This window comes from Athene cunicularia (genome assembly GCF_003259725.1).
Source record: "Athene cunicularia isolate RWA chromosome 9 unlocalized genomic scaffold, athCun1 chr9_part1, whole genome shotgun sequence".
Lineage (NCBI taxonomy): Eukaryota > Metazoa > Chordata > Aves > Strigiformes > Strigidae > Athene > Athene cunicularia.
In genome coordinates this window covers 5,679,725-5,706,089 of record NW_020799110.1, presented here as the reverse complement: position 1 = coordinate 5,706,089, position 26,365 = coordinate 5,679,725, and the positions used below count along the sequence as shown (strand labels likewise).

Below are 26,365 nucleotides of genomic sequence, written 5' to 3'. Positions count from 1 at the left end.
TGTGCGTGGGGGGAGGTTAAGCATTTAAGATATGCAGCCATCTGCAGCATTTGCCTAGGACTGCCGATACACACTTTTAATAACAAGCCAGATTGCAAGAGGAAATCTCTTTTAAAAATATAGATAACACAGATATCAAAATAGAGATCTATTAAAACACTGCATCTGCAGCAGGGTATGAGGTAAGTGCCCTTGCCCTCCGTGTCAGAAATCTGTGAGAACGCGGGGGAGGAGTTGAAGAAACAAAGAAAGAAATCATGCAGAAGTAAGCACAGCAGATGAGAGTGTTGCTCTAAACTCCAAATCCCCAGCTCTGGCAGCCGAGATGACGTCTTAGAAGTTCCAGCTGAAAGAGGTCCTTGGGTCAAGCAAGCTAGAATTGCATTTTATATTTTACTTGACGCTTTCTGTACCTGCGCAGCTGACCGAGGCCTCGCTACTTACTTTTGTTTCGTCACTGGTGCTGGAACGAAAGACAGAACCTACATGGGTGCTTCTTCTCCAGAGGGCATGATGAATGTAAGGCTGGCAAACCACACTGGAGAGGGACCTGCACCCTCAGACATGCTCAGGGAACACAGGCCGAGGAAGGTATTTCTCAGGGTGCTGTGGTCTATCCCACCGCTATCTTCTAGAAGTAGTTATAAGATTAGAAGAACACTCCTGTGGGACCTGGATATTTAAAGGTCAGACAACCACCTCAAGCAAAGCCCAGAATTTCGTGGTATTTGTTTTAGAGTTTAAACACACAGAGGCCTAGTAGAAATGTTTTATTTAAAGTAAAAAGTGTGCACAAATAAAGGGAATGATTACACAACAACATTCAAGACCATATTCCGTATGAAACAGGAAAATAGTAGTGACAATATTAACTAGCAGAGCACCCATAAGAATCCAACTTGCATACAAAAAGAAGGTTGCTCCACATAAATACATCATGCTTCTGATGCAGACACTTTCTCCCAAAGACAAAGCCTACTGCCCTGGACTGTTTACACCCAGTGTCCCTTCTGAATATTTATGACAGTTGTTATATGCTTAACAATGAAAAAAAATATCTGTTAATACCATGGCACTTTGAAGAAAAGGTTTAAAAATAAATTTACAGTTATTTAAGATGTTTGTCACTTCGAGACATTCTTAATGGTTAGATATGTAAATTGAAAAAGTATCTTTTCTGTGACATTATCTATAAAAAACCCCCAACTTTTGCTTTAAGCAAAAGACAGTGTTTTACTCCATTACTCTTCTGTGATGAACAGCAGAAATGCCCTTCTTTACCTCAAGCCATTTTATTTAACACCTCATATGAAGTTAAGCCACTGCAGAGACAAGGCTTTTCTTGTTTGCTTTAGATAATTTCCAAGTTTATTATCAGTTAAGTCCTGATGTCTAAGCTAGTCATGCAGGTGTAGAAGTTAGAGGCTAAACAATTAATCACGATTTTAAAACCGCATGCAAGCAGTTCACTTGACATGAACTAAACATGCTGAAGTTATTAGCTGCACTTTAAAAGTAGGTCTACTCTGATATTTTACATTTGAAAATATATAACTCGAGTTTAAGGGAACCTGTTTTTTAACAGTGCGGAGGTTCAATGCTTCCCTGAAATTGAGGCCTCTTCAATCACTTTCTAGTCCTGAAAACTCAGCCCAATACCTCAAGAGTTTCTCATTCATGTTGCAAAGAAAAACATGAACTAAAATACCACACCATAACACTACTGTGTATTTGTGCAATCTCTCTCCTTGAAGCTAACATGTAAGTGAAAAAAAACATACACCAGAAGATTTGTGCTATGAATTTACAGTGTCACCATACAAGGATTTTCAAGGAGAGACACTGACCAAGCAGAAGTCTTATTAAAAGCTTCAGATAAGGTTTGCTAACTTGTGCTTACAGATACTTAGATCTGCTTTCAGTAACGCTTAGCTTGCCTTATAGCTCATACTTATATAACACAGATTCTTTTCTTCAATGTCTCTTAATCCCTTTTCCCCAGAGTAATTAAAAAAAAAAATAAAGTGGTATATTTGGCATTTCTTCAGCCTTAAACATTCAAAACTGTTCCTTAAACATTAAAAAATAAGAATTATCTGTGCTGTATATTACACTGTTTACTAACATGAAATGTAAGAATCACACCTCCCAAAAGTCCTAGTTTGAACCATTCTTTCAATTCATTCCAAGAGCTTTACGATTAACTTTGAGTCTACTACCAACAGTTACAGTTCGATTGTGATTACAAATCACCATCTACACGTGGGGAAGTTAAGGGAGTCATTGTGGACAGCACCTATTTCTTCCTAGATGTGTTTTTTCCACTGGCAAAGTCAAATGCATTTCCAACAGTATGGCAATAAGATTAAGAAAAAGGAAACAAATGCCCTCATCTAGGCCACAGCTGTAACATATGCAGTTCTGATACAGTTAAGACAGCAAGTGTGAAAGCAATAAATAATAGTATGATGTTCTACATCCGTGAGTATTAGCTGCCCGTTACTGCTAAATTACACTCTGCAGATTTTAACTGTTCAAAGTATTAACTGATCCATTTATTTAAACTGACACTTTATACCATGTGCAACCCTCACGGAAAGGGACAGGCTCAGAAAGGCACTCTCCGTGTATCAGCGTACAATTCCTAGTGTCTAATTTCAGAGCATTACTGAGATATAATTATCTTCTTTTGAATAGATCAATATAGCCTATGAAAGCAGCCATTCTTGGCCTCGTCAGTTTAAAAATCTGCTCTCCTTCCTGTCATTTCAATCTGAAGAGAATAACATAGCTCTAACTTCTAAGTCTAAGGAGAAAAGGGAAATCAGATGTTTAGAAAGAAAAGATTTAGAACTACAGAAGTCATAAGGTCTTACTTGTCTCGCTGGAAAAAGAGAAGTCCTTCAATGATATTTTATTACATCCCTTGATGGAATTTGTATTCTTAAAGCAGTAAGAAAACTTTCTTTCATCAGAATGCTGTATTGGCAGATTATACAGCCAGATCCCATTGTTCAGTCAGGAGCCTCAGATCAACTTCTACATTAAAATTCAAGTTTGGCAAGACTGTTGGAAAGTTTAACATTTTAAATCTGGCAGCCGAAGGTTCAAGCATAACAACTGTCCTGGATGACAATTAATAAAAAAGAAAATTCGTAATTCACACTACGTGGCAAAGGGTAAGATGTTCAGTTACTCATTTTATGCAAGTGCATCCAAATGAAGAGATGTTTATCCATGCAGAAACAAACAGAGTAACAATTGGCACAGTCCAGAAATGGAGAATTCAGACACATTCCTCAGCTGACATCAAGAGAGGATTTATATATTCAAAGCCTTCAAATTCAGATTGATCAATCTTCTTCACAATATCACTATTAAGATTAAAAAACAGCCATTAGTTCAGCAAAATTAAAAAGTTAACAATATTAACTGATACTTTGTTGTAAAATTTAGACCTGTACAATGGATTGCTATTGAGAATATTTCCCTTCTCTCTTTTGCCCCACTCCATCCTTACAGTTACTGCTGGGGTTTTTTTTGGCCCCTATCATAGTAACAAAAAATAAAACCACTCAGGAGCAGTGACTGAGCTGCTCTCACGCACATATTCTCCCCACGAGGCAATCTGCAAGGTTTGCAGATTTAAAACTTGTCCAAAACAGACAATTTTGTAAAAAACTGAAAATATTACTATGTGATAAATACTGCAACCTGCACGAGCAGCTTTTCTAAACTTTATTTGTACATTATGCATCTACCAAGGGATGAAGGACATTGGATTTCAAACCTAATTAAGGTGTGTAGGTAACATTTATCATCCACTGTTTGTGCTTACGTGTAACATGAACCATATACAACACCCTAGAAAAATTCTTGAAATGTGAATAGCAGTGGCTCAGTCAAACTACAAAGGCCCTTCCCTCCTCATCTCAAATCAAGGCCCCTCAGGAGTAAGGAACCACAAATCCACTACCAAAACCAAACACATTACCATGGATTTTAGCAAGGCTTTTCATCCAGGATAATCTCATTTGACTACTAACAAATTAAAATACCCAAACAAGCCAAACAAAGCATCTTCTCTTGCTCAGAACACCCAAGATAAATTCAATTTAAACCTAACATTCTAGAAATCTCATGGCTTAAAGCTAAAATAAACCACTTGACAAAACAGGTCTTTTCCTTCACACGTTCATTCCTTGCAGATGATGCCACTAAAACTTGTAAAATAGCACTTATTCATCTTTCCCTGAACTAAGATTCTTTATAGCAACTTTCCTACTGTTAGTTGATTTTAACATCATGCCAGAAGACAATACTTAATCCAGCCATATGAAGTCTACCATGAGGACACATAACAATTTTCTCCAAACTAACACAGGAAAATATTATTTACTGCTTTACGCATCTTCTATGGACTACAACTACAGCTATTAAATGAAGTTTTATAACTCCTTCACTGACTTATGAGAACTTCTTAAATTCTACATTACTTACTCATCATCTGGAGTGAGCTGCACAGGTTCATTGGTGAATTGGGAATCGAAGTTATCCAGACCAAATTCTCCTGATATATTTGGTTTAAATGGAGGCACCACTTGCTTTTGCTCCATCTAAGAATAAATGCACTTAGTGAAACCAAGAACGAGTTACAAGCTATTGAATTATTTTTAAACAAGGCTGGAAGTTACTATTAAGTTTCATTTGTATACTTTCTACAAGTATTCCATTAATCTACTGTACTTATTGTGTGTAAAAAGGGTTAAAATTTTTGAAGTTTTTACATCATCTCTCATGCTAAAAACAAGTTGTCAAGCTAGCATTGTATACAAAGAAAATAAGCTAAAATATAATGTATACAAACAAAATAAGTGGGCACATACCAGATCCCAATCAACGTTGCGAAAGAATGGATGTCCCTGGATATCTGCAAATCCTGTTTGAGGATGGCAGCCTAAACGTTCCTTTGGATCCTGTGCAAGGAAGAAAATATTTCTAAATGGGTGCCATGGCCTACACATGAATAAACCACGAATGTTACAAATTCCATGAGAAATTAAACACCACAGTTACAAGGGACACTGAAGAACTAAGCATTTTTTATTTTGGCAACTGTTCCAATTTACTGTCTGACATAGGCATGAATATATGGAAGCCTTTAATGGAATTTTATATAAACAACCATGCCAGCTTTCTTCACTTCTATTCAAAACCTGTTTAAACATATCATATGTGTCAGAGCAAACTTGGTTAGATGAATTTGACTTGATGGTAGTAACTGCAGGTTACTGATAAATACAGCAGAAAGAAGGTTACTTTAACAATAGCATTCCATCTCCATGTACACATGTGCACACATACACACACAGCCAAGCAGCAGTGCTCTTCAACAGTATTACTTTCTTAGAATAATTTAAGCAAATCTGTTTTGTCCTGTACCTCTTCCTCCCCACTCACCTAACACTCACTAAATAAAGGCCAGCATGTGCTTGGACTAGTCCACTGCCACACACACACACAGTTTGACTCTCTGGCTGGTTAGCTACCAGCAGTGAGCACATACTGCCTCTGCATTTCCCTCGATGAAATCATCAGCAGTTGTCAGAGTGATTTGCTAAGCTCCTTCTCTTCAAGAACCAAAATAAATCTGGTAAGTTTGTCCAATTCCCCAGGTTAAAGAAATCACTCTGAGCATTTCTAAGCCTTTGAATTTGAAATTTATTCATGATCCCAGTCTCAGAATCTGAAGCTTTGGATTTTAAGTATCTAGAATAGGTTCCCCGGCCCCACTGGAATTCTGCTTTAGCCTCACAATTTTTGTACCCTGTTTATGGCAGATAAAGTATGTCTATTACATATCAAACAGTCAACGTGTTTTTTTAAAAAACAGCTGCTCTTAAGAAGTCTTAAATAGTCCCCTTCAGTTCTTACCTTATTAAGGAAACTCTTTAGAACACCTGCTGCTTTAACAGAGAGGGATCGAGGAATTCGGATCTGTTTTTCCAAAATTACTGCAAAAAAACCAAGGTTCATATCAGGCTTTGCATCTGTAAAGTTAGATTAAAGGGTACGCAGGAACAAAGCACTGAAGTGTAGGAACACTCATGGTACTTACCTTGGAAAAGATAATCTTCTGTGTTCTGATCAGGATTGTCAGAACTCCCAACGATATCAAAGGGCGACCGGCCCGCCATCATCTCAAACATAAGCACACCAAGTGCCCACCAATCTACACTGAAGCCTAGAATTCATAGGAGAAAACACTACTGCAGATAGTTTGGAGAAAAAATACCAACACTTTGGGGGCTACAGACAGGCATGTTTTGAGAAGAAGGAATTAATTCAAAGATACAAGTACTGCCAGTCTCTGATTATTTGAACAAAGGAGAGGTAACAATTGTACTAGACGTTACTTGGCTCATTATGTGCACGATGGAAGGATACGCTGTACAAAGGAAAGGAAATGCAAAAAGCTTAAAGGCTGGTGTCAGGACCTTAACAAAGGTTTAGATAATATTTAATCCTAATCATTACTAACCAACATGGGATTGGTTATCCAGAGCAGGGAATAAGGACAAGGAGGAAGTATATGATTCTTAATAGTAGCACGAGTCTTTTATGAAACTAAGCATATCTGTGGCACTATTTGCTGCTAAAGAAAAAAATTCTAATAGCTAGGCTAGGACTGATAAAGTCTGGTTGGCTTAGAAGTTTTGTGGTAAGGAAGGAAGAGGTGAAGCCAGTCCGAAAGCGACATTCAACTGGAATAAGGTAGTACATTTAAAAGCTACATATACTTTTTAAAAAAAATTGGAACTAACTGTAGAACTTGTTAAAATCTTAAGGGAAGAAAACCGACCAAAGATCTGCTTGGCACAGTATTGGAAGCTTAGGGGGAAAAAGTAATAGGAAACACACAGAGCAAGCCCTCTATACTCTCTCACATCTCTTGCTTCAGGAATCTTGTGGACTTCCCAAACAAGCAACTGCACAGACAATTTTATTTTTAACACTGAGATTTGTGAGAGATCTACTATCTAGGCCCTTTGCAGTATCTAATACTATCACTGCTGCCAAATATAAAGCTCCAGACCTGAACACAATGCAAGACTGCAAGTATATAATTAGTAGTACTTAAAATAGTTCTTAACAATAATAAATTTGGAAGACTCAAGCTATTCTTCAAGACTGAAAAAAATTTAAAATGTGGAAGGCATGGTAACTTATTTGCTTGGTGTTATGTTTTCTGTCCTTCCTTTGAAGGATTTACTTTTTCAGACAAGATGCTGAATTAAGAGTGACTTCATGTCTAATGGAGATTTATACTTTGTACTGCTAAACAACTCAAGTAAGGAGTAAGGGACAAGGTGAAAGTTATATGGCAGCAATGAAAAATCCCATTTACCATAATCCTCTCCGCGGAGAATTTCAGGTGCAATATAGTTTGGAGTCCCACAGAACGTGCTGGTTGTGTCACCAGGCCTCAGACCCTCCTTTAAGAAAAGATGGGAAGAAAATACTTCAGTTAGCCAAAGACCCCACACTTCCCCTCTGCTAAGAACTGAGTTTTGAATTAAGCATCCTGAATAAACCACTTTCGTTTTAGTAAAGCTATATTTAAATCTGTATGTAAATGAACACAAATCACCACTTGTTTCAGAAAAAAACAAGTAGGTTGCATCTAGAGTCTCAAGAGGATGGCACATACCTACTGATGACATCATCTGTTGAGGTTTTAGTCATTAAGTTCCACCACATGTCCAGCAAGAGGCAAATGGGAATAAGCGAGGCATGGTTGAACAGCTTACATGACCGGGGTGTTGCAATGGACAGACAACAAGCTTTTCAGAGAACAGCATGGGATACAGAATGGTGGTGGTGGGGAGGGTGTTGTGTGTGTAACCCAGAGAAGTTGTGCAGTCTTCATCCTTGGAAGTTTTCAAGATCAAATTGAATAAAGCCCTTAGCAACCTGGCCTGCACCTCCCCTCTGAGCAGGAGAGTGGATTAGATTTCCTACGGCCCTTTCCAACCTGTATTAGTTTATGCTTTTCAGTTGCTTGGCCAAAATGACAGTATTTAAAATACTTCTAATAGATCAGCATAATGGCACTTCGATGGCAAAGTCAAACTGTACTCCAGTGTCTTTGTAGTGACAGCGTTTTTCTAGAGAAAATGAGAAGCGTCACAGAATCCAAATGGGAGCAAGTGTGACTGATATATTTCACCCTCCTGCTCTTTTTGGAATCAAGCTATCTTGACTATTTCAGCCTACCTCTCACATCAGGTTGATACAGCAGCTTTACAAAAATATAATCATTATATATATGTAGTCTGTGCACTTCAGTGTTTTTCTCTCTATTTGCAGAAATGAAATGAGCACACAGCCTGTCCGCACTGTGTACAAATGAATACCTTGACATTTTGCATTTTTAAGCCTCTGCATCTTCCAATTCATTATAATTACTTAATTGTTGATTTTACTGGTTAACAAAGGAACTAGATCTTACCTTGCACATGCCATAATCTGTGAGTTTAATATGCCCTTCAGAATCTAGTAGCACATTATCCAGCTTTAAATCTCTGTAGATTATCCCTCGTTCATGTAAATAGTTCAACGCTAGACTGATTTCAGCAGAATAAAACCTAGTGTAGAAAGAGATATTGATTACTCAGGTAATCAAAACCCAAACCACAATAACAGTCTTGGTATTATGACACTTATCTAAATATAAACCTATCTATGCTCATATTTTTCATCAGAGAAGTGGGTAAGTTATTTATAATCATACAAATATTTCTATCCACAGTCACTTCAAAAAATTATTTTTAATTAATATTAATGTCTACTGAAATCATCCCTTTCGTCTCACCATCTGAGATGAAACATATGCACCAAGAACTCAGCATTTGCCTGGACAGCTGGTAGTGGTTGTTGTAAGAGAAACACACTGATCTCATTAGACCTTTTTTTTTAAAAAAAAAAAAGTAAAAACCAAACCAACACACAAAAGTGTTTTTCTAGGAAAAAAAAAAAAAAAAAAAGGCAAACACTACCTAAGTGCTTCCGATTACAGTTCCTCCTTGAAATAAAAATATGGTAGCTTGAAGCATTAAAATGAGTATGCAGTTTTACATTTCTTAAATCCTTAACATCTGGACAGGATTTTCTAGCTCATCATCATTATCTCTGCACTACTGCACAGTGTCAAAAAACCAACTGTTTTGATGCAAGAAATCTTGAATTAGACATACCTGGCATGCTCCTCTGGCAGCTTTCTCTGTCTCTGCATATGAAACATTAGATCTCCTCCATTTACATACTCTATAACAAAGAATAACCTGAAAGACACAGGAATTTGTTACAAATGATTGTATACAAGGCTGAAAGAAGTCTGAGATGTTACAGGTCTGTTATCAAACAATTCAACTCTTCCCATGTCTCTGGTAATATCACTGGTTTCACTATTTTCCTTCACTTTGTATAAATTCACAAAGTTGAAAATCAAGTATATGGAATTTCTCTAGATAATTCTTTATTGCTAAAGGAAAGTAACTAATCCTTCCCACATTCATAAACCATTACAGCCACTGCTTGTCATTATTATGCATGTGACTATATAGACGCACATCAGATTCTATGCACAAAACAGGGGAAAAAAAAGTATTTTTTTCTCATTTTCCTTCTTGATCCCTTTAATCTCCTTTGTTTCTGGTTACTGCTATTAGTATATTACGAATACTCTTTCTTCTGACTTCCCTCCACTAGCTTGTCACCTATTCAAACAGCAAGGACATATAATACATACAATAACTATAATTTATATATATTGAAAAATTTATATGTACTGAAAATTATTACTGTATAGAATAGTAATTTATTAGTCTGCTACAATCTCTTCTATTACAGAGGAAAATAATAATTTTTGTTCTCTAGTACTGTTTTCCTTTTTAAAATTCAGATACTATTTTCTGAGTCTTGCTCAGAGACTCATCTTCAGAGAGTCCATGAAAGTTTGAGATAAATTTCCTCATTTTTTGATCTTCTAATTTCTCTCTCCCTAAACATTTTTTCCTCCCATTCTAGGCTGTATCCTACCTCATATGGTTAAGCCTTTTGTCCTACCAGCTGCACCTCTCCTCACATCCAGAATCCTTCTCATCATACCCACCAGCACTTTACATTCTTCTCCATCTCACCGATATGAAAAGCTTAGATGATGAACATGGCCTTTTCCTCATAAAATGCTACAATGATTTACAGTACATTGACTTTTGCTGCCTACCTAACACTTCATGTATTAAATGGGCCTTTGCGGTGCCTAACAGTATGAAATATTTTTTGAATCAGACTATCTTCTTATTATCTTATGACCTTTACCTGCTTTCTGTCTGGAAGCAAGAGTGTAGTCCAACAAGAAAGGGATGATTTGAAGCCTGCTCAAAGACGTGTTTCTCTGTCTGAACCCAATCAATATCCTATTCATTTAAGAAAAATGACATTCAGAAAAGGATTGTTGCACTTCTTAGGTCAAGTATTAATGACAATTAGCAGAAAGATATTCAAGTGTTTTGCCGTCCTTGTTTTAAAAGCAAGAAGTTAAATGTTATATAGTTCTGCAATGTGAAGTAATACAATTTAGCATACAATTTTTTTTTTCTGTGTTGAATGTCTTCTACTTTTAGCCTCATTGTGTGAGGAGTACTTAGGAGTGAAAAAACACTCATCTAGAAAAGATAAACTGGTGCAGACAAATGTAAAAAAGCATCAGGAAATGCAGAAGAAATAAATGGTAGATGGAGAAATAAATGCAAAAGCTCTTGGATAGCAAACCACAGTCACTTGAGTCTTTCCAGAGTAGCCCAAAGAAACACAAGGGAAATCTTCAGCAACAAGAGGTGTTAATAGTGCAATTCCGTTAGTTTCTACTAATCACTGTATAAGCTACAAATTGTTAAGATGGACATTCAATTTAAAGAGCAATTAAAATAACATTGCAAGTTCTCCTTTGTGACAAAAAACCAAACTGGAACGTATGAACACCAGACCACCCCTTTCTTTTTCAGCCCAACAAGCCAACATAATAGGAGAGATAGAGAATACTGGTCCAAAATAACAAAGCAAGCCAGGCTTATTAACTTGAATTCTGCAAGAGCACTGTTGCAGATGGTCCTGATCACAAAAGGAGACGTTGACAATAGAGGCAATGAGGCTCATGACAGAAACCACTGGCACAGGAGGGCAGCTGTGAGCTATCAGTCTGTCAATAACGACCTCAAATCTGGTTATCTCTATTGTGAACCTTCAGTAGTATAGTATGTATAAGAAACCGCACGTATGATTTTCAATTAGTGTTGCAGATGCAGAAGCCTGGCTCCCATCTTGTGGTAGATACCAAAGCTCTTTTGAAGAGCTGCCCAATTTACTGATAAAAAACCTTGCCTACCTCATCGTCATTGACGAGCTCTTTCTTCACCACTTTCATTGCATAAATGCGTTCAGTTTTCTTCAATCGAACAAGCAGTACTTTAGCATAACTGCCTCTTCCTATAACTCGGAGCAAATCAAAATCCTGAAGACCCAGGCTGGAGGAAGCTTTGCCACTTTCTCTAATGCTCATTGCCTATTGAAGAAGATAATTTGAAATTAGTAAGCAGGCTTGCCAATTTTAACAACTGCAAAAGCTAGCACTTCAAACAGAACAGCAAAATTAATATAAACAACTGATTCGATTAACACTTGTTTTTCTTAAAACTGCACTGTCCTGAAAAGGAATGTGAGGGAAAAGGAAGGAGGCAGAGGAGACTTGGCAGATAAGAAACAAATTAAACTGGAGGAGTTTGGAATGCCTTCTAAGTCAAAGCATTCCTATACTTTCTAAATCAAAGCACATCTCAACTCAAGGCTCAAAATAAAACAGCTTGCAAGCCATACGTGCATACACCTGAGTGAGCAATCCAAATGTGCTTCATGTACTAGTTTTCAGTTTGTGACAAGTTAAATTACTAACATCTTGAAATTGAGAGACACAAAGGCTTTAATCTCTGAATACAGCTACCATGGTTACGATACTTTACCTCTTTTTCTTCACCAACGTGGTCCAAGCTCTCGTGACTTGAGGGATTGTACGGAATCACTAGACGTGCAAGAAAAACAATTAGAGTGAAGCAAAACAGCAGTGTAGTTTGTCTCAAAATTTCCACACACAAGGGCTCAGAGAGATACACAATTTAAATTCATCTAAGTATTCAAAACTGTTTGATTTGGTGGTGTTTCTTTTTTAAACCACCAGAATAATTTTTTTGCCATACTGCATTAATAAACAGATATGGCTAATATAAAACCCTGGAATTATGTCTGGAGTTCTCTTCAGATTAAACTTGACTCCAATGCACAGACAATCTTGTGCAGAACAGTGGTTTGTTTGGTCTTTAACCTGTTCATCATCTATATCCAAATTCAAGTGTTAGGACCATCACTCTGCTGCAAGAATTAACTTCTTGGCTACAATTCAGTAGAAAGCGCCCTTTTAAGGTTTTTTTTGTTTTGTTTTGTTTGTTTGTTTTGTTTGTAAATGTCCTATTTAAAGTACACAGCTTACTGATGGAAAAGCATAACTGACAGCCTAAATTCTTCCTTTTTAGCCAGTTTCTTAAACTGATAATTATGGAAAACTGAGGAATTTTTGTATTTTTATCCCACTTCACATTAAAAAGTCATCCTATTTTTGTTGTTCTATGAAAAAAAGTAATGAAGAGGTTTTAAAGTAATTTTATTTAATGTTATTCCGTGTCATTTTTTAAACCCAAATTAATGTTTAAGCAACTTTAAAAGAATAATTTAAAGAAAAAAATTATTCATCTTACCTGATTCTACATTATCTGGATGCACTGATGATGGATCCATAGGCATTATTGGTTCCTGCAAATAGGCACAGGGTTTTTATATTAGACCGTTCAAGTGTGAGACATTATTTTAGATATAATAAATTAAATAAATGATGTCTGAGGAATATAACCTATCTACTTTTTAACTTGATTGGTGATAAGTTACTGCTCTAATCGCTACACAATAAATGAAATAAATGATCCCTGAGGAATATAACCTAGCTACTTTTTAACTTGATTAGTCATAGTTACTGCTCTAATCCCTACACAATAAAAAAAAACCACTGCAGTCCTTATTTTACCTATTTTCTGGAAGTTATGACACGTTTCCAGAAGCTGTTGAAGTGATAATGTAGTACAACAGAATAAAGAACTACAGCAAATGAGAAATGAGATAGAAAATCTCAGGTACTTCAGCAGTACATATATCAGTCACATGAATTCACAAAACATAGAATTGTAGCTGTCTGCTTTTAATATTAAACCAAGAGCAGTAATCATTTGAATTTTTCTGGGGACTTGATTTTTTTGGAAGAAAAGTCAGAACTTCTGCACTTCATCTTCCTTTTCTGTAAAACCAGAAATAGTCTAATAATCTAACAGATATGTAGAGAATTTGTTTTACCTGTGCTTCACTTTGAATATGTAAAACAGCATGTGTGCATAGATATATGTGTGCTATGTAGCAACATAGTGAAGGATGAGATAAATTTGAGTTATATGTTTACATTTGACACAGGAAAAAATATCAGATGTGAAAATTAGACTCCTGACCAGCCACTAAATTGCCATTCTGCTAAATGAATCCCAAACTTTCTTGCAAAGTGTCACAGTAAACAAAGAAAGATGTTTCATCTGCTGTGATCATTTGCAGACCGTCATTTGAAAGCCATTAGTATAAAACAGGGAGTTTTGACTGATTGGTTGGTGCTTGTTTTTTCAAGATTCAGATAAGTTTTACTTACTGGTTGTAGTGTATGACGGCCACATTCAGTATTGACAAGTTTGTGACACTTCTTGTGAACGAGGAGTTTGCAGTTGATGCATTTATATCCCTGGCGACCCAGGCCCCATATTCGGTCAGTGCAGATGGCACAATGAGCTCTCTAGAACGACAAATCAACAAAGCCGATTAAAGAGCAAAACTAAAAACTATCCAGCTACATTTTCATTAACAAAAACCATAGGATAGGAGAACAGAGAGAGCCCTACTGAACTTGCCACTATACCAAGAGTCTATGTGAAAAGTTTAAGAACGAACAGGCAGATACAATACAGAGGAACTCCCAAATTACAACTGAACGATACGCAGCAACTGCTGTACAGGAATTGTGCATCTACACGGAAAGGTGAAGGCAGAGGCAGTCTCTTCTGATGCATACAGACCCAGAGAGGCATGAACCAACTCCAGGTCAAAGCACTGCAGCTGAACCAGCAGGCTGCTGTGATCAAGCTAATTTGCTCTGTATCTTGTCATCTCTCTGTGTAGATGAGTCCTACATTTGTACAGAGGAAGGCAGTAGAGCAAAAGCTTCAAAACACTAAACCACCAGATAACAGGAATTGGAAAGATTACCACTCACTGAAGGACAGTCACAAAACAACTCAAAAGAACCATGAAAACATGGTGCCTATGAAACCAAAAGTGGAAAGTTAATTTACAGTGTCTTGACAGCCTTTGACCAGGAAGGTCAAAAAAAAAAAAAAAGCAGAAGTTAGGTATGAAGGATGCTCAAGATGAAGTTTAGTGGAGACAATCTCAAGCATTAAGCACACAATACACTAAGCTTAGAAAAGAAGAAGAGATTATTGAAGCTGTCAAGGAACCTGGCTTATTCGAATATCTTGGGTTTGGTTTTTGCTGTTGATTTTTCTAAATACAGCAGATAGCCTTCTTGGTCCTTAGCTAATTACATTTGACATTGAAAATATTCCAAATAGCTTGTTATTTTCAGTTGATTGCATGCCATAATAAGCAGGCTGTTTGGAGAAAAATCTCCGTTTTCTCGTTTAAAAGTCATGAAAGCAAAGTCCGTGCATCACAAGCAAGTTCAGACCTTTTTACTCCCAGAAGTTAAAGGACTGAAAATGTACCTTCAGTTCACAGTCATGTAATGCCAATGTTCAAGTTTGCCCTCTGGGAAGATTTTAAAAGGGAACTTTTATATGATTGATATAATGGTTTCAGAGTATATGAAAAGTGAATTGCAACCATTATTTTTTTTTTCCTAAGTTCCTCATAATTTAATAATAGGTTTCCCAAAACTACATGGTTATCAAAAGTCTACATACTACAGACAAACAACAAAAATGAGAATGAAACTACCTTATAATTTTTCAAGGCAGTGACACTGTAATTACGAAAGTAAGACATCCCTGTACGGTGGTTTTAAGTACCCAGCAAGAGTCTCACCCTGTTAAATCGTTTGGCTTGGAAAGTGTGACCATTTGCACAATAGAGCTTTCGCCACCGGCGGGCGCCTCGGCGATAAATGGATTCTAAGAGGAAAAACATACGATTATATCCATAAAAATATAAACACAGAACTACAACATCTTCTCATGGACGCTTCTGTGAAGAATGATTTGCAGAGTAGAGTTTCACTCCTGCATCTTCCAGAAACACAATGTTCCAAGTATCTTTTTATTTTTTAAGTTTTGGAGAAAATTTTAAGTAGAATATCCTGATCAACTCAAAGTTAATTCTGCTTTTCCAAAGTTAAAAAGAACAGTGAGTCAAGAGAAGGAAAACTGCCCTAACAATACAAACACTTGTGAGCAAATGATGCACTACCTCACCTCAACTTGGGGAGGAGCTGTGGGGAAGAGAAAGGAGGAAAGGTGAATTTCAGGAGCGTGCCCTGATTTATAAGATTGCTTACACAAATCCTCCAGTGTTTTAAATCCACAGCTGACACTGTTTGGATTTTTTTAATTTTGATTTTTTACTACTAGAGGCATGTCAAGAACCAAAATTGAAAGCCACATACAAAACTCTACTGAGTCACAAATCTATTTCTGATTCACAGCCTCATTTTTTTTTCAGAAAAGCAGCATTATCCATACCAAAGTTAACTTTTACACATGCACATTTTCTTTTGTCAGAGACTTGGACATGAAGCTGACAGATGTGTGCGTGTACATAACAGACACACGATCTCTTATAGAACTTTAAGACAGAGAAAAATTACCTCTTTAATGTCCAGTACATTAGCTACCATAACTTAGGTACTATCAGGAGTGTTCTGCAAAACCTCTAAACATCAGTTTAAAATGAATTAACCAGAGATCTGCAAATGGTGATAGAAGTCATTACCATTGGTTACAAGCCTTTGTTCACATTAGTCAGCCAGCAATCCGGCAACTACCAAAAAGATAGGAATAGAATGAAAAACTCTCATAATAGAAGAGGCAAAAGCAAGGAAAGCAGAGTGACATGGATAGTTAACAGGAATGTGAAATGTTTATTAACAATGATTCAGAAGTGACAAACAACATTTAAATTTAGCAAGACTTTCTGTTCATTTTAAATATTTAATTTGCCGAGATTTGCATTATTAATATTCATAAGTGTAGGATGCCAAACCATATAACATCAAGATCTAAAACAGGAAATCTGAATTCCTGATTTTCTGTATGTCTTAACTGAAATGCCTACTTACTGTCTTCTCCTGGACAAGGCATGCCAGGCCGTTCTGGTACACAGGGAAATACTGCAAGAAAGATATTGACTTCTGATTAATTTTTATTTCAGAGAAAATGTAAATCTTACACAATACTTCTGAAAGGCATTCAACCATTTAGGAAGACAGCGTTCTAACAAAACCTTGTTCAAGAGCAGGTGAGTTGAAAAGCTGCCACAAAACCCTTTTACTGGATGTAACAGCAATATATATGAGATTTACGAGCAAAAAGCAGAATAAAACAAGTTATTTCCCAAAGAAAGTAACTAGAAAAAAGTAATTATTCTGGTTTCTCACGTCACCAATCACAGTCAGAATCTGGAAATCTTTAATATAAATGTATTATATTATGGTGTCCTAACAGCTACATGTGATCTTGTCTACAGTAGTCATTTTTTCCAGTTTATTTAGCTTCAGTAACTGTCACAGAGAAGTGGGGAGAGAGCCCTGGTGCTGGTTTAATCAGAATTTTATCAAACACAAAACTAAACGGAGAAAGGGTAGATCAAAAAGCATACTGAAACATATACAGAAACAGAGACATATATGTTATATATATAAACATATTACATGCTTCCACATTTTAACTGAAAAGCTGTCTCTTCCTTCCAAATGAGCTGACAGTGAACTAGATTTTTTGCATCATTTTAGAGAAGGACCACGTAACACACTTAGTAACATTCTTTACAGTGATCCCCTGCTTTTCTGCTAGAATCTCTGTTAAACTGAAATCTATCTTCTACTTGTAAAAGTTACAAACAGTAAGAAAAATATACTGCAGAAGCTATCAAAATAGGCATATAACTCTGAAAAATAAAAAATGAACAATTATACAAACAAGGGCATGATATTATTAGGCTCAAAAGCGGTCTAAAGTACTTAATTTTAGAAAAGTCACACTTTTGACTAATCTGGCATCACAAATGGAGCTCAGCGTTTTTTCCCCAATACAGATGTTGGTCTAAAGCACTTATCACAGTGTAGGACACTGTACTATGTATCTTCTACCACTCGTTGCCAGCAAACATAGGAAGACATCTGGGATGAATGAATGAATGAGACAGGGGCTGTCTTTCATCAATAAACTAACAGCAAAGTATTTTTTCCTCCCTTAATTTAATAAAGAATGCTGACAAAGTGCTGACAGCTAAAAAGCACAGTTCACGGTCTTCAGCACCCTCTTGACAGAATGCCACAACAGGCTTTAACTGAGGAAGCTGGAATAGTACAAAAGACACAGATAACACGAGGTAAAAATTCCACTTCACAGGTACAAACATGAGAACTAGCACAGTAAATTTCACAGTACCATGAATTAGAAGCTCTGAATCCTTGTTTAGTTCGTACAACCGAAAGGCTTCTTCTAACTCCAGCTGAGAAGAAACTGTACATGGATCTCCTGCAGAAAGAAAAGAACAATACAAAACACAATCCAATTAGTTCTGTGCCATTCAACAGTTCCCTCACAGTCGGTTCTAAGATAATTACTGTAGCAAACCAAAACAATATTGTCATGTAGTAGTATTATTTTCAACACTGTTCAGAGAGTACATCTGAAAATACAGTCATATTGAATGCTTTCCGGGAAAATAAAAATATGAGCTATTCCCAAGAGGCAAGCAGATCATAATCACAAAACATCACTGGTCTGGTCTGCTACAAGCATGGTTACACATCATTTCAGTACCGGAGGTGCAGATTATCTTCCTGCACCTAAAATCCTTCTAAGATTCCATTTTGTTTCATGGATTTTTAATTAGAACTGAGTCAATTCTATATTCACAGCTGCTTCAACACTGCCAAAACTTTAACCAGGTTAGACCTCTAGTCTTTCCTCAAACCCCAATCCAGACATTGGACAAATCATGTAACCGAAGTGAAAACACACCATTTTTCAGATTTTTAACTACTAGTTTCACACCCTCAGGACTATTTGAAGTAAAATGCCTTAAAGAAAGGGTACCAAGGCAGGAAAAAAAAAAAAAAAGTGTGGGTTGATTTTTTAAATATATTTTTTTATAAAACAATTGCAACTTTTGTTGTCTATTTGAGATGGAACAGATTAAAATACATGCCAAATGCTTGTATGATAAAAGTTCCTCTGACAAGACTACATTAGATTGCTTTAACAAACCTGTGTTTCAGAAGTAATAGTTTAGGACTGACTAAGGTCTCTTTGTAGGTATCTACTTTATGTTTATAAAGAAATAACATGTATCCACAAAGGTATTTCAGAATCATTAAACAACACGTACAGACATCAGGGCAATTTTGGCACATAGGTAGGTTTAAAACCTAGGGACAGTGGCATGTGAGGAGGAACAAAGGAGACCAAATTAAAGATCTGCTGTATTCAGGATCAGGAGCAAGAAGGACCTTAAATTCTAGACTTGGTTCATACTCTGTCAGAAACACAGCCTGAACTTTAGCTGTTTCTCAGAATTAATCTAAAGACTTCATGATATTTTAACTGACCTCCTGTGTCTGTTAGTGTTTCAAAACTGCTATAAGGACTGAAAACAACAGTCATGTAACAAAACGTTTTATTTGGTGTCCAGTGCAGATTAGTAACATTATAAAAAAATTATCCCCCCAAAAGACAAAACCTTGTTCAAAATAATACTACAACTGAAACATTTTCAAAGCAATGCTGAATCTGAATCATCACTGACCCAAAGAAAGAAAATATGTCTGGTTATTAGTTCAACTTTCTTTTTTTTCCCCTCCACCTACATAAGAAGTCCTATGCAAGAACATGGGATTTCTCTGCCTGCTTGCACTCCAGCACATAAGCAGAACAAGCTTCTTTTAGTCAAAACCCCATGTAGAAAGTCTGCTGTCATATACCATTTCCAATTTTTAACAGAAATGCAACTTCCCACACCCTTAAGTGGTCAGCTGGTTGTGGGTAACTGAATTGAAGGTGGTAGAACAATTTCTGTCTCGGCTGAACTGGATCAAATCTGAAGTTTTACTCCTCTGAGTCTTCAGTCAATACTATGGTTTGAAAGTGAACTAGCCACAGTCTATTAACTATTCACTTTTTTTTTCTGTACTACAAGATACCAAAATAATACCAAAAAGATACAGGCGTTGTTTTTCATTAGAACCCCACACCCAGCAGGCAGGGGGATATTTAAAACTCACCCTACAAAAGTTTTCCTAGTTAATTTGTTTTGTTTCTAATGTATCCATTATGTTCCATTGCTAAATTATTAGTAATAAATGTAAACTGTCCATATGCAGCATTCTGTCTTCATTCTTTTCTGCATGTCATAATCCTCAAAACTACTACTTGAAGCCAGCTGTAGTTATTTTTCACCATACCACCTATCTGGCCATCAGACTGCCAACTCACTGCACAAACTCACACAGTACAGAGCACGGCGGGAAGAGAAGGAACAACTATATCCGGATTCACTATGACAATCAACAAACCAGTTTTTCTTCATTTGTTTCTGACACCTGTGCAAACAGTTTTGTGTTTCTTTCTGGCAGAAGAAAAGGAGGCTCTCAAGAACATACACCATTCTTCACACTAGGATCAGATGGTTTACAGATACCAGTAGGAAGCTTCAGCATTAAACCTGACTCGCACATTAGTTTTCTACTGGCGATCACAATTTAGCTGACAACGGCAACAGCACGTAACTGATCCTTTCCAACACTGCCCTCAGACTCACAATTTCACTTCAAAATCTAAAGGGGATAACAGAAGTCTTAATCCATTAAGCGTTTTTAGTGGTGACTAGGTATATAAAACAGATGAGTTACAAATACTCTTTCCACAAGATCAGACTAGTAAGAATTTTGCAGCCATCTAAAGAAAGCTGAGATAAAGTGTCCAGAAAATGCTTTTGAATTACATAGCACGAAACAACAGACTGAACGCAAACACAAGGCTCATTTCATCCTATAGTAAGTACATTTCACAAGACAGAGGTAAGATGAACTGATCACATACAGATAAAATAGAAAATTGTCTCAAATCAAGTTAATTCTATTTTCCAGTGGAATCAACCATTTTTTTAAAAAAGCTATTCCACTCCAATAAATTAGGTCTGCTTTTGTGTGCCATTACTCTATGAAATGGAAGTGATTATACAAGACACACCGCATCTTGCAAAGGCTAAAAAGACATTTAGTAAATGACAAAAATTTCAGTGAGTAGATAAACCCAGTTTAGTGACACACCTGATCAAGCAATTTAGTAAGTAGTGAAAGGTTGGCCTAGATACCATATCCTGTCTTCTACTACAAGAAGCATGGGATAATATAACAAGAATCAGTCCACTCTACACACATTTCCTCATGCTACTATTACATAGTGACCTACGGTTTTAGTGAAGAGGATATGATACAGGAATTCTCCAAGAAAGCAAATTATGACTGTTCTAGACAGAATACCAACTGAAAACACTAAAAATTAGTGAAGAGAGGAAAAGAGGAGTCCTGGGTCTTGGCAAGAAGCCACACATTGTAGATGCAAGAATTACAGCAGAGACAGGGGGATTTTTTTATTAAACACACTCCTCATCACCAGATTAACTTTTTCACTACTGACATGAAACTGGAAGTAAATGATTAAAGCAAACATAGATTGCTTGGGAAAATCGAATCCTGTATGAATGCATGGGGAAAAAAAAAAAAAAAGTAAAAACTGCAGCATTCTTTTTAAAAACTTGTCTCTAAAGAGCAGAAATTTTGACAGAACTGCTCCTTCAAGTAGATCACTGAACCTGCACAAAAATTTCTACAAATGTTTCATTAAAAAGATACACACTTCTTACTACAACTGACTCTCCCTCTTCAGTGAGAAAGCTACTACACTCCTCAAAACAAAACAGCAAGCTTACTATGAAGTAAACGTGCAACTCTGCACAGAGGTCTGGTCATAAACATTGTTCATTTTACTCCGAGTCTGGCATATATAACTTCTGAATGGTGGGAGGAAGAAAAAAACCAAAACCAAACCCAAAACCCTGCTCAGGTTCCCAAAACCACAGTCTTAAACACACCTGTCCCATACAGCTCTTCCAAAAATCGGCTTTGGTCCATGTTTAGCTTTAAACTGTGAATAAACTGGCACTTGCCCAATTTTGAATGGCAAAGCTGTGAGAAGGGGAGGAAACAGTTCTATAAGCACCATTTATGCTAATCACTACATACAAATACTAATCACTGCCGACAAATCACTGCACATTATGGCCTTTTATGTACTGCATCAAGTACTTAGCATGCTAAAATAACTCAGCAGCTATTTCATAATTCAGACATATCTTTGGTGTATCTCAAAACCTGTGTAGAATACACCAATTCCACAATGAAAACAGAAACTACAAATAACCTTTTACCAAAAAAATTACTAATGTATACATACAGCTCAATTGGACTACATCTGTTAAGGAAAAGGGAGAACAGACTGACTTTCTTTCATCCAAGGAAAACTTTAACGTGGATAACATAAGTGCTAGAGATGATAAGAGTCCTCAGCTGAGGTTGTTACTACTACACTTTGATGAAAAGCTACTTGGACAAGCAATATCTCTTTTAATAGAACAAGTTTCACTAATAGTTATGTGTTAATAGACTTCAAGTTGCTAAAATAACAGCTGATACAAACGCTCAAAATATAATGGTTTTGGTTACACATACAATTCAACTATAAACTTGTATCGATATGGTAGATAAATACCAGAATATGGATCATTTAATGTTACTTTAACTCTCAAAGATTTAAGGGGAACCATGAGATTCTTCAGCAGTATAAGGGAATACTTTCCATTCCCTTCCTAACAAATGCAACATCGAATTTGAATTTTGATAATGAATTAGTTTTTATTTATTTATTTGGTAAAAAAAAGAGCTCAATACACTAAGTTATTTGAAACGGCAACTTTTCCATTAAGATAAATGCACAAAGGCACTGGCTAGCCATTTTTTTTAGTCTCATTTACTATTTCTAAAAACATGCTTATGAAGTATGTTTTGTAAGCTTATCTTATGAAGGCAGAGGGAAAGGAAAAGGTGAAAGGGAAAGGAGAGCTAGACAGTTAAAGAACATATTGATCAAATATTTATTATAAGACCAAGAACCAAGCATCGATTTACCTTCTTCATCAATCCATTTCATGGTGAAAAGCTGTTCATTGTCAAAGGAGCACATGTCTCGAACTTCACCGCACAGTCCCTCGAATGAGATGGAGGGTTCAAAATATGTTATCATGATGTCCCTGAGCAAGAGAAAAATAAGTTTGAGAAATTATACTGCAATATGTAGCTTTTGATCATCATCTCTAATGCCTTCCATATACCACTAACATAAAAACCATCCCTGCCGCAGCCCCCTAAGAAATATTAAAGTAATATTAGTAAACCATTAGCACATAAGTTCCCTTCCTACAGCAGTCAGGCTCTGAGTGATTTTTATTACCAACTACTTGACATTTAATCCTCCAGATACTTGCTTAAGAAAAATAAAGATTTAAATGCCCAAAATACCTATGAAGTGAGTTGTAAGACAATACTAAACACACAGAGAAATAAGATATATACCAGTGGAAACCAAAGAATGAAATGCTGCAAAGATTTTGAAGGACACTAACATATTGCTGGGTTTGCTTGCTCAATAGTAGTTAATAGTACTGAATTTTAATTCTAAGTATATGCCTCTCTGTCCTCCTCCCCTGTCACCGAAGTGAAGCATCACAGATCTCTTTTTAAAGGAACTTTCAATATTTGGAATATCTCCCCTAATCTGCTAGGAAACCTGTGTAATATTTTTCATTAATGTTTCATAACATCTACACAATCAAAATTTAGTTGGGGAAGACGCATATGTTCTTACAACATTTTGATTGTGTAGAATTAAAATTTACTGCTTTACTGTTATGCAGAATGGGGATTCCTGTTTTAATTAAGATTAAGATTTAGTTAACCTAGTGTTTTAAATATGTTAACATAAAATGCCAACCCATTGTCTTGGTGTTTGCTGGGCTGTAAAAGGGAACAGGTGACTTGGTTGTAGTCCTTTAAACAAAGGATTTCAAAAATACAGTTCAGAGGAATGTGGAGGAGGAAAAAAAGAAATTAAAAAAAAGAGCCATGTACAACACTACTCTTCAAACATCTCAGCCCAATGTTTGACCTATGAAACTTAATGTTCCCATAAAAACTTCAGCCAGCTGGGATTTGTTTCTGTTGGTGCCAGCTGCCAGCGCTATCTGGTGGGGGGAAAGAAGAGTTGAAGCAACACACAAAATTTGTATCTGGTCAAAATTCACATCAACATACCTACCAGACTGAAGTGTACATATGCAGCCAGTTAAACATCTTAAAACCACCTTGTGCAGGGGCAGAGTGGTATCAAGAAGGTGACTTAACATAGCATAACGTGATCACTGAACCTGAACCACTTTCAGGAGTGGCAGAGAACACACATGATAAACAGGCTTGCCCGAGGCTCCTTCAAATTCAGCATCATGAATAAAATAAAGCAACAATTTCTAAGCACTCTAGAACATCAACTTGCCTACTTATGGATTTATGAGCATGATCGGTGTTAGTTAGGGGAAAGACTCCAGTAAATGGTTATGATAGTGAAATGACACCCCTTCAGCAAGCTGAATAAAGCAGTCAAAAAGCTGCTACATTATTTAGTTGAGGAATCACTCCTCTTCTTTCCACACGAGACAAAACACAAGACTAAACAATATTTGGACCCCAGTATTTAGACACAGTACAGTACTCTGGGGCAAATGGGGCTTTGTTTGAACCACCAGGTTGTGCCCATCCCACAAGGAAAACTGTGTTCTCTCCGATACAAAAGTCTCCCTTTGCATCCTCTCTCAAAACGCACAAACTGTGAACCCAATGCCAGTGTTTGTCTCTACAAACTGAAGCAGATTTAAGAGTGCATCGCTGTTACAGACAGAAGGCATCAACCAAAGAGAAACCCACGAGGCTGTATTAGGAGGCAAAGCCTTAACCTGTATTTCCTGTTTTTCAGGGAAGGAAATAGGCACTGCTTACTTAGCAGCTTCACCGATTTTGTGTTGAAGTTTACCATCCCTTTATTTATTCACATTTTAGTGCAGATATATTCACTTTGGAAAATTTTCTTAGACAAAAAGTTCAGCTCTGAAGGGCAGCGAGAAGTCAGAGTTAAATATTTTGACTGCTGCTGTTTATTTTGTGATTGAACTAGTCACAGTAGAGTATGTTAAAAGAAGTGGTGACTACATGACTATTATTGTCAGACAAGTAAAAAGAGTTAGGTGACAGACCACAATCTCATGAGACTATCATCACTGATGCTCTAACAAAAATATTTAAAAAAAAAAAGTTAACAAAATCTGTCCAGCAACCAGCAAGTTTTCAAATTTGATACTTCAAGTCCACTTAAAATAGATTTATCTGTACTACAGCAAACAGAAAAAGTCACAGCATTAAGATGTACTGAACAGTCAGGGAATCCCTCTGTATCTATAATTTAAAGCTGGTACCAATTGAAAAAAAACCTCTTCCTACTTGTTACTACCTTTAAGTAGCAAAATAGTTGCCCTTCAAATAAAAGGAGAGCTTAATTATTTTAGAATTTAAGCAAATTCTCTAAATTACTACTCTAATACCTCCAACAGGACATTTGGAAGATCTGACCGTCTCTGTTACAACAAACACTGTTCAGACTTTCAGAGAACCCTAGTTAACAGCAATATTTTAAAAAGCATGTAAGTATGAATAAGGTTCCACAAGCAACATCTCCAGCACAATTTTCCTAGAGCTGTGAAGCCAGCTTCATGTAACACAAACCAAAACATTACAGGTCTTCTGACAAGCTTTATTTTCCCATTTTAACTATACCGATGACACTGACATTTTTTACTGAGACAGGTCTCACTTCCAGGGCGGTTCTGTTAGCACACCTTTGCATTCTGTGGTGTTTTCCACACTCTCTGTACCCAACACTGCACTGATGATGTCTTTATTAGGAAAAAGCTGTATTCACTGAAACTAAGACATGAAGTTAAACTCTACTGAGAAAACATTTGGCATTTGAAAGAAAAATTTGTAGGCCAAGTTAAAGAACAAAGAAAAGCTAACGTGGACCATAGACTGCCGCCTTGAATGAAAAAATACAAAATACTTTCTTTCACTAAGATGTGGGAAAAAAATTCTTAACAATAGCCCTTTCCTCTTGATGAAGATAAGTTTATGCACTGCTTTTAATAAGCATGTTTGTTATAAAGCTATTCTAAGGCATAATATCCTTATTTGTCTCCTTATGACACACACAGGGAATTGGAAGAAAATCCGATTCAAGCACACCCTTTGCACCACCACATTTGGATGTGTCAGTTAACTCTTACTATGGAAGCACCAAGGTTTTTAGAATGTGTTTTAGTACTACTATAATAGGTCTTAATCAGAGACCTGTGAGTAGGAAACATGCAAATAAACAAGACAGTACTTGTCCTGAATTATTCAGTTAAAATGTTGTCATTTATATATTCCATAAATATTAATAAAGGATCATTTTATTCATACTAATAAAAGGCCTGCCTGAATCAATACGATGCAAATGTAAGAATTGGTAAAAGATAAACGATAGGAAGACTGAGAAAATGCAAATGACAAATCTAAAAAACACTAAAGAATTTTTTTAAATATCTCTGGAAGACCATGAATCTTATCACTATCTTCCCCACCTTTCCTGAGATCAAACATCTTCTCATGTCTCTTCTTTTACAAATCATCCAACAGTCATAATATCCTTTAACAACAACAACAACA

General features: G+C 36.5%; 1 protein-coding gene across 1 annotated transcript; it reads right to left on the bottom strand.

The window, feature by feature from the left end:
- Window positions 1–755: 755 nt before the first annotated feature.
- PRKCI (protein kinase C iota) lies at window positions 756–22,836 on the bottom strand. Its single transcript, XM_026855112.1, has 17 exons — window positions 22,685–22,836; window positions 17,883–17,972; window positions 16,553–16,603; window positions 15,304–15,389; window positions 13,856–13,996; window positions 12,870–12,924; window positions 12,081–12,139; window positions 11,450–11,626; window positions 10,384–10,481; window positions 9,258–9,344; window positions 8,513–8,648; window positions 7,409–7,496; window positions 6,119–6,244; window positions 5,935–6,014; window positions 4,887–4,976; window positions 4,501–4,616; window positions 756–3,374 (listed from the first exon to the last, which is right to left on the bottom strand). Exons 1-17 carry the CDS (start codon window positions 22,797–22,799, stop codon window positions 3,287–3,289), a joined length of 1,683 nt encoding a protein of 560 aa, XP_026710913.1. The 5' UTR covers window positions 22,800–22,836; the 3' UTR covers window positions 756–3,286.
- Between the last annotated feature and the right edge of the window lie 3,529 nt (window positions 22,837–26,365).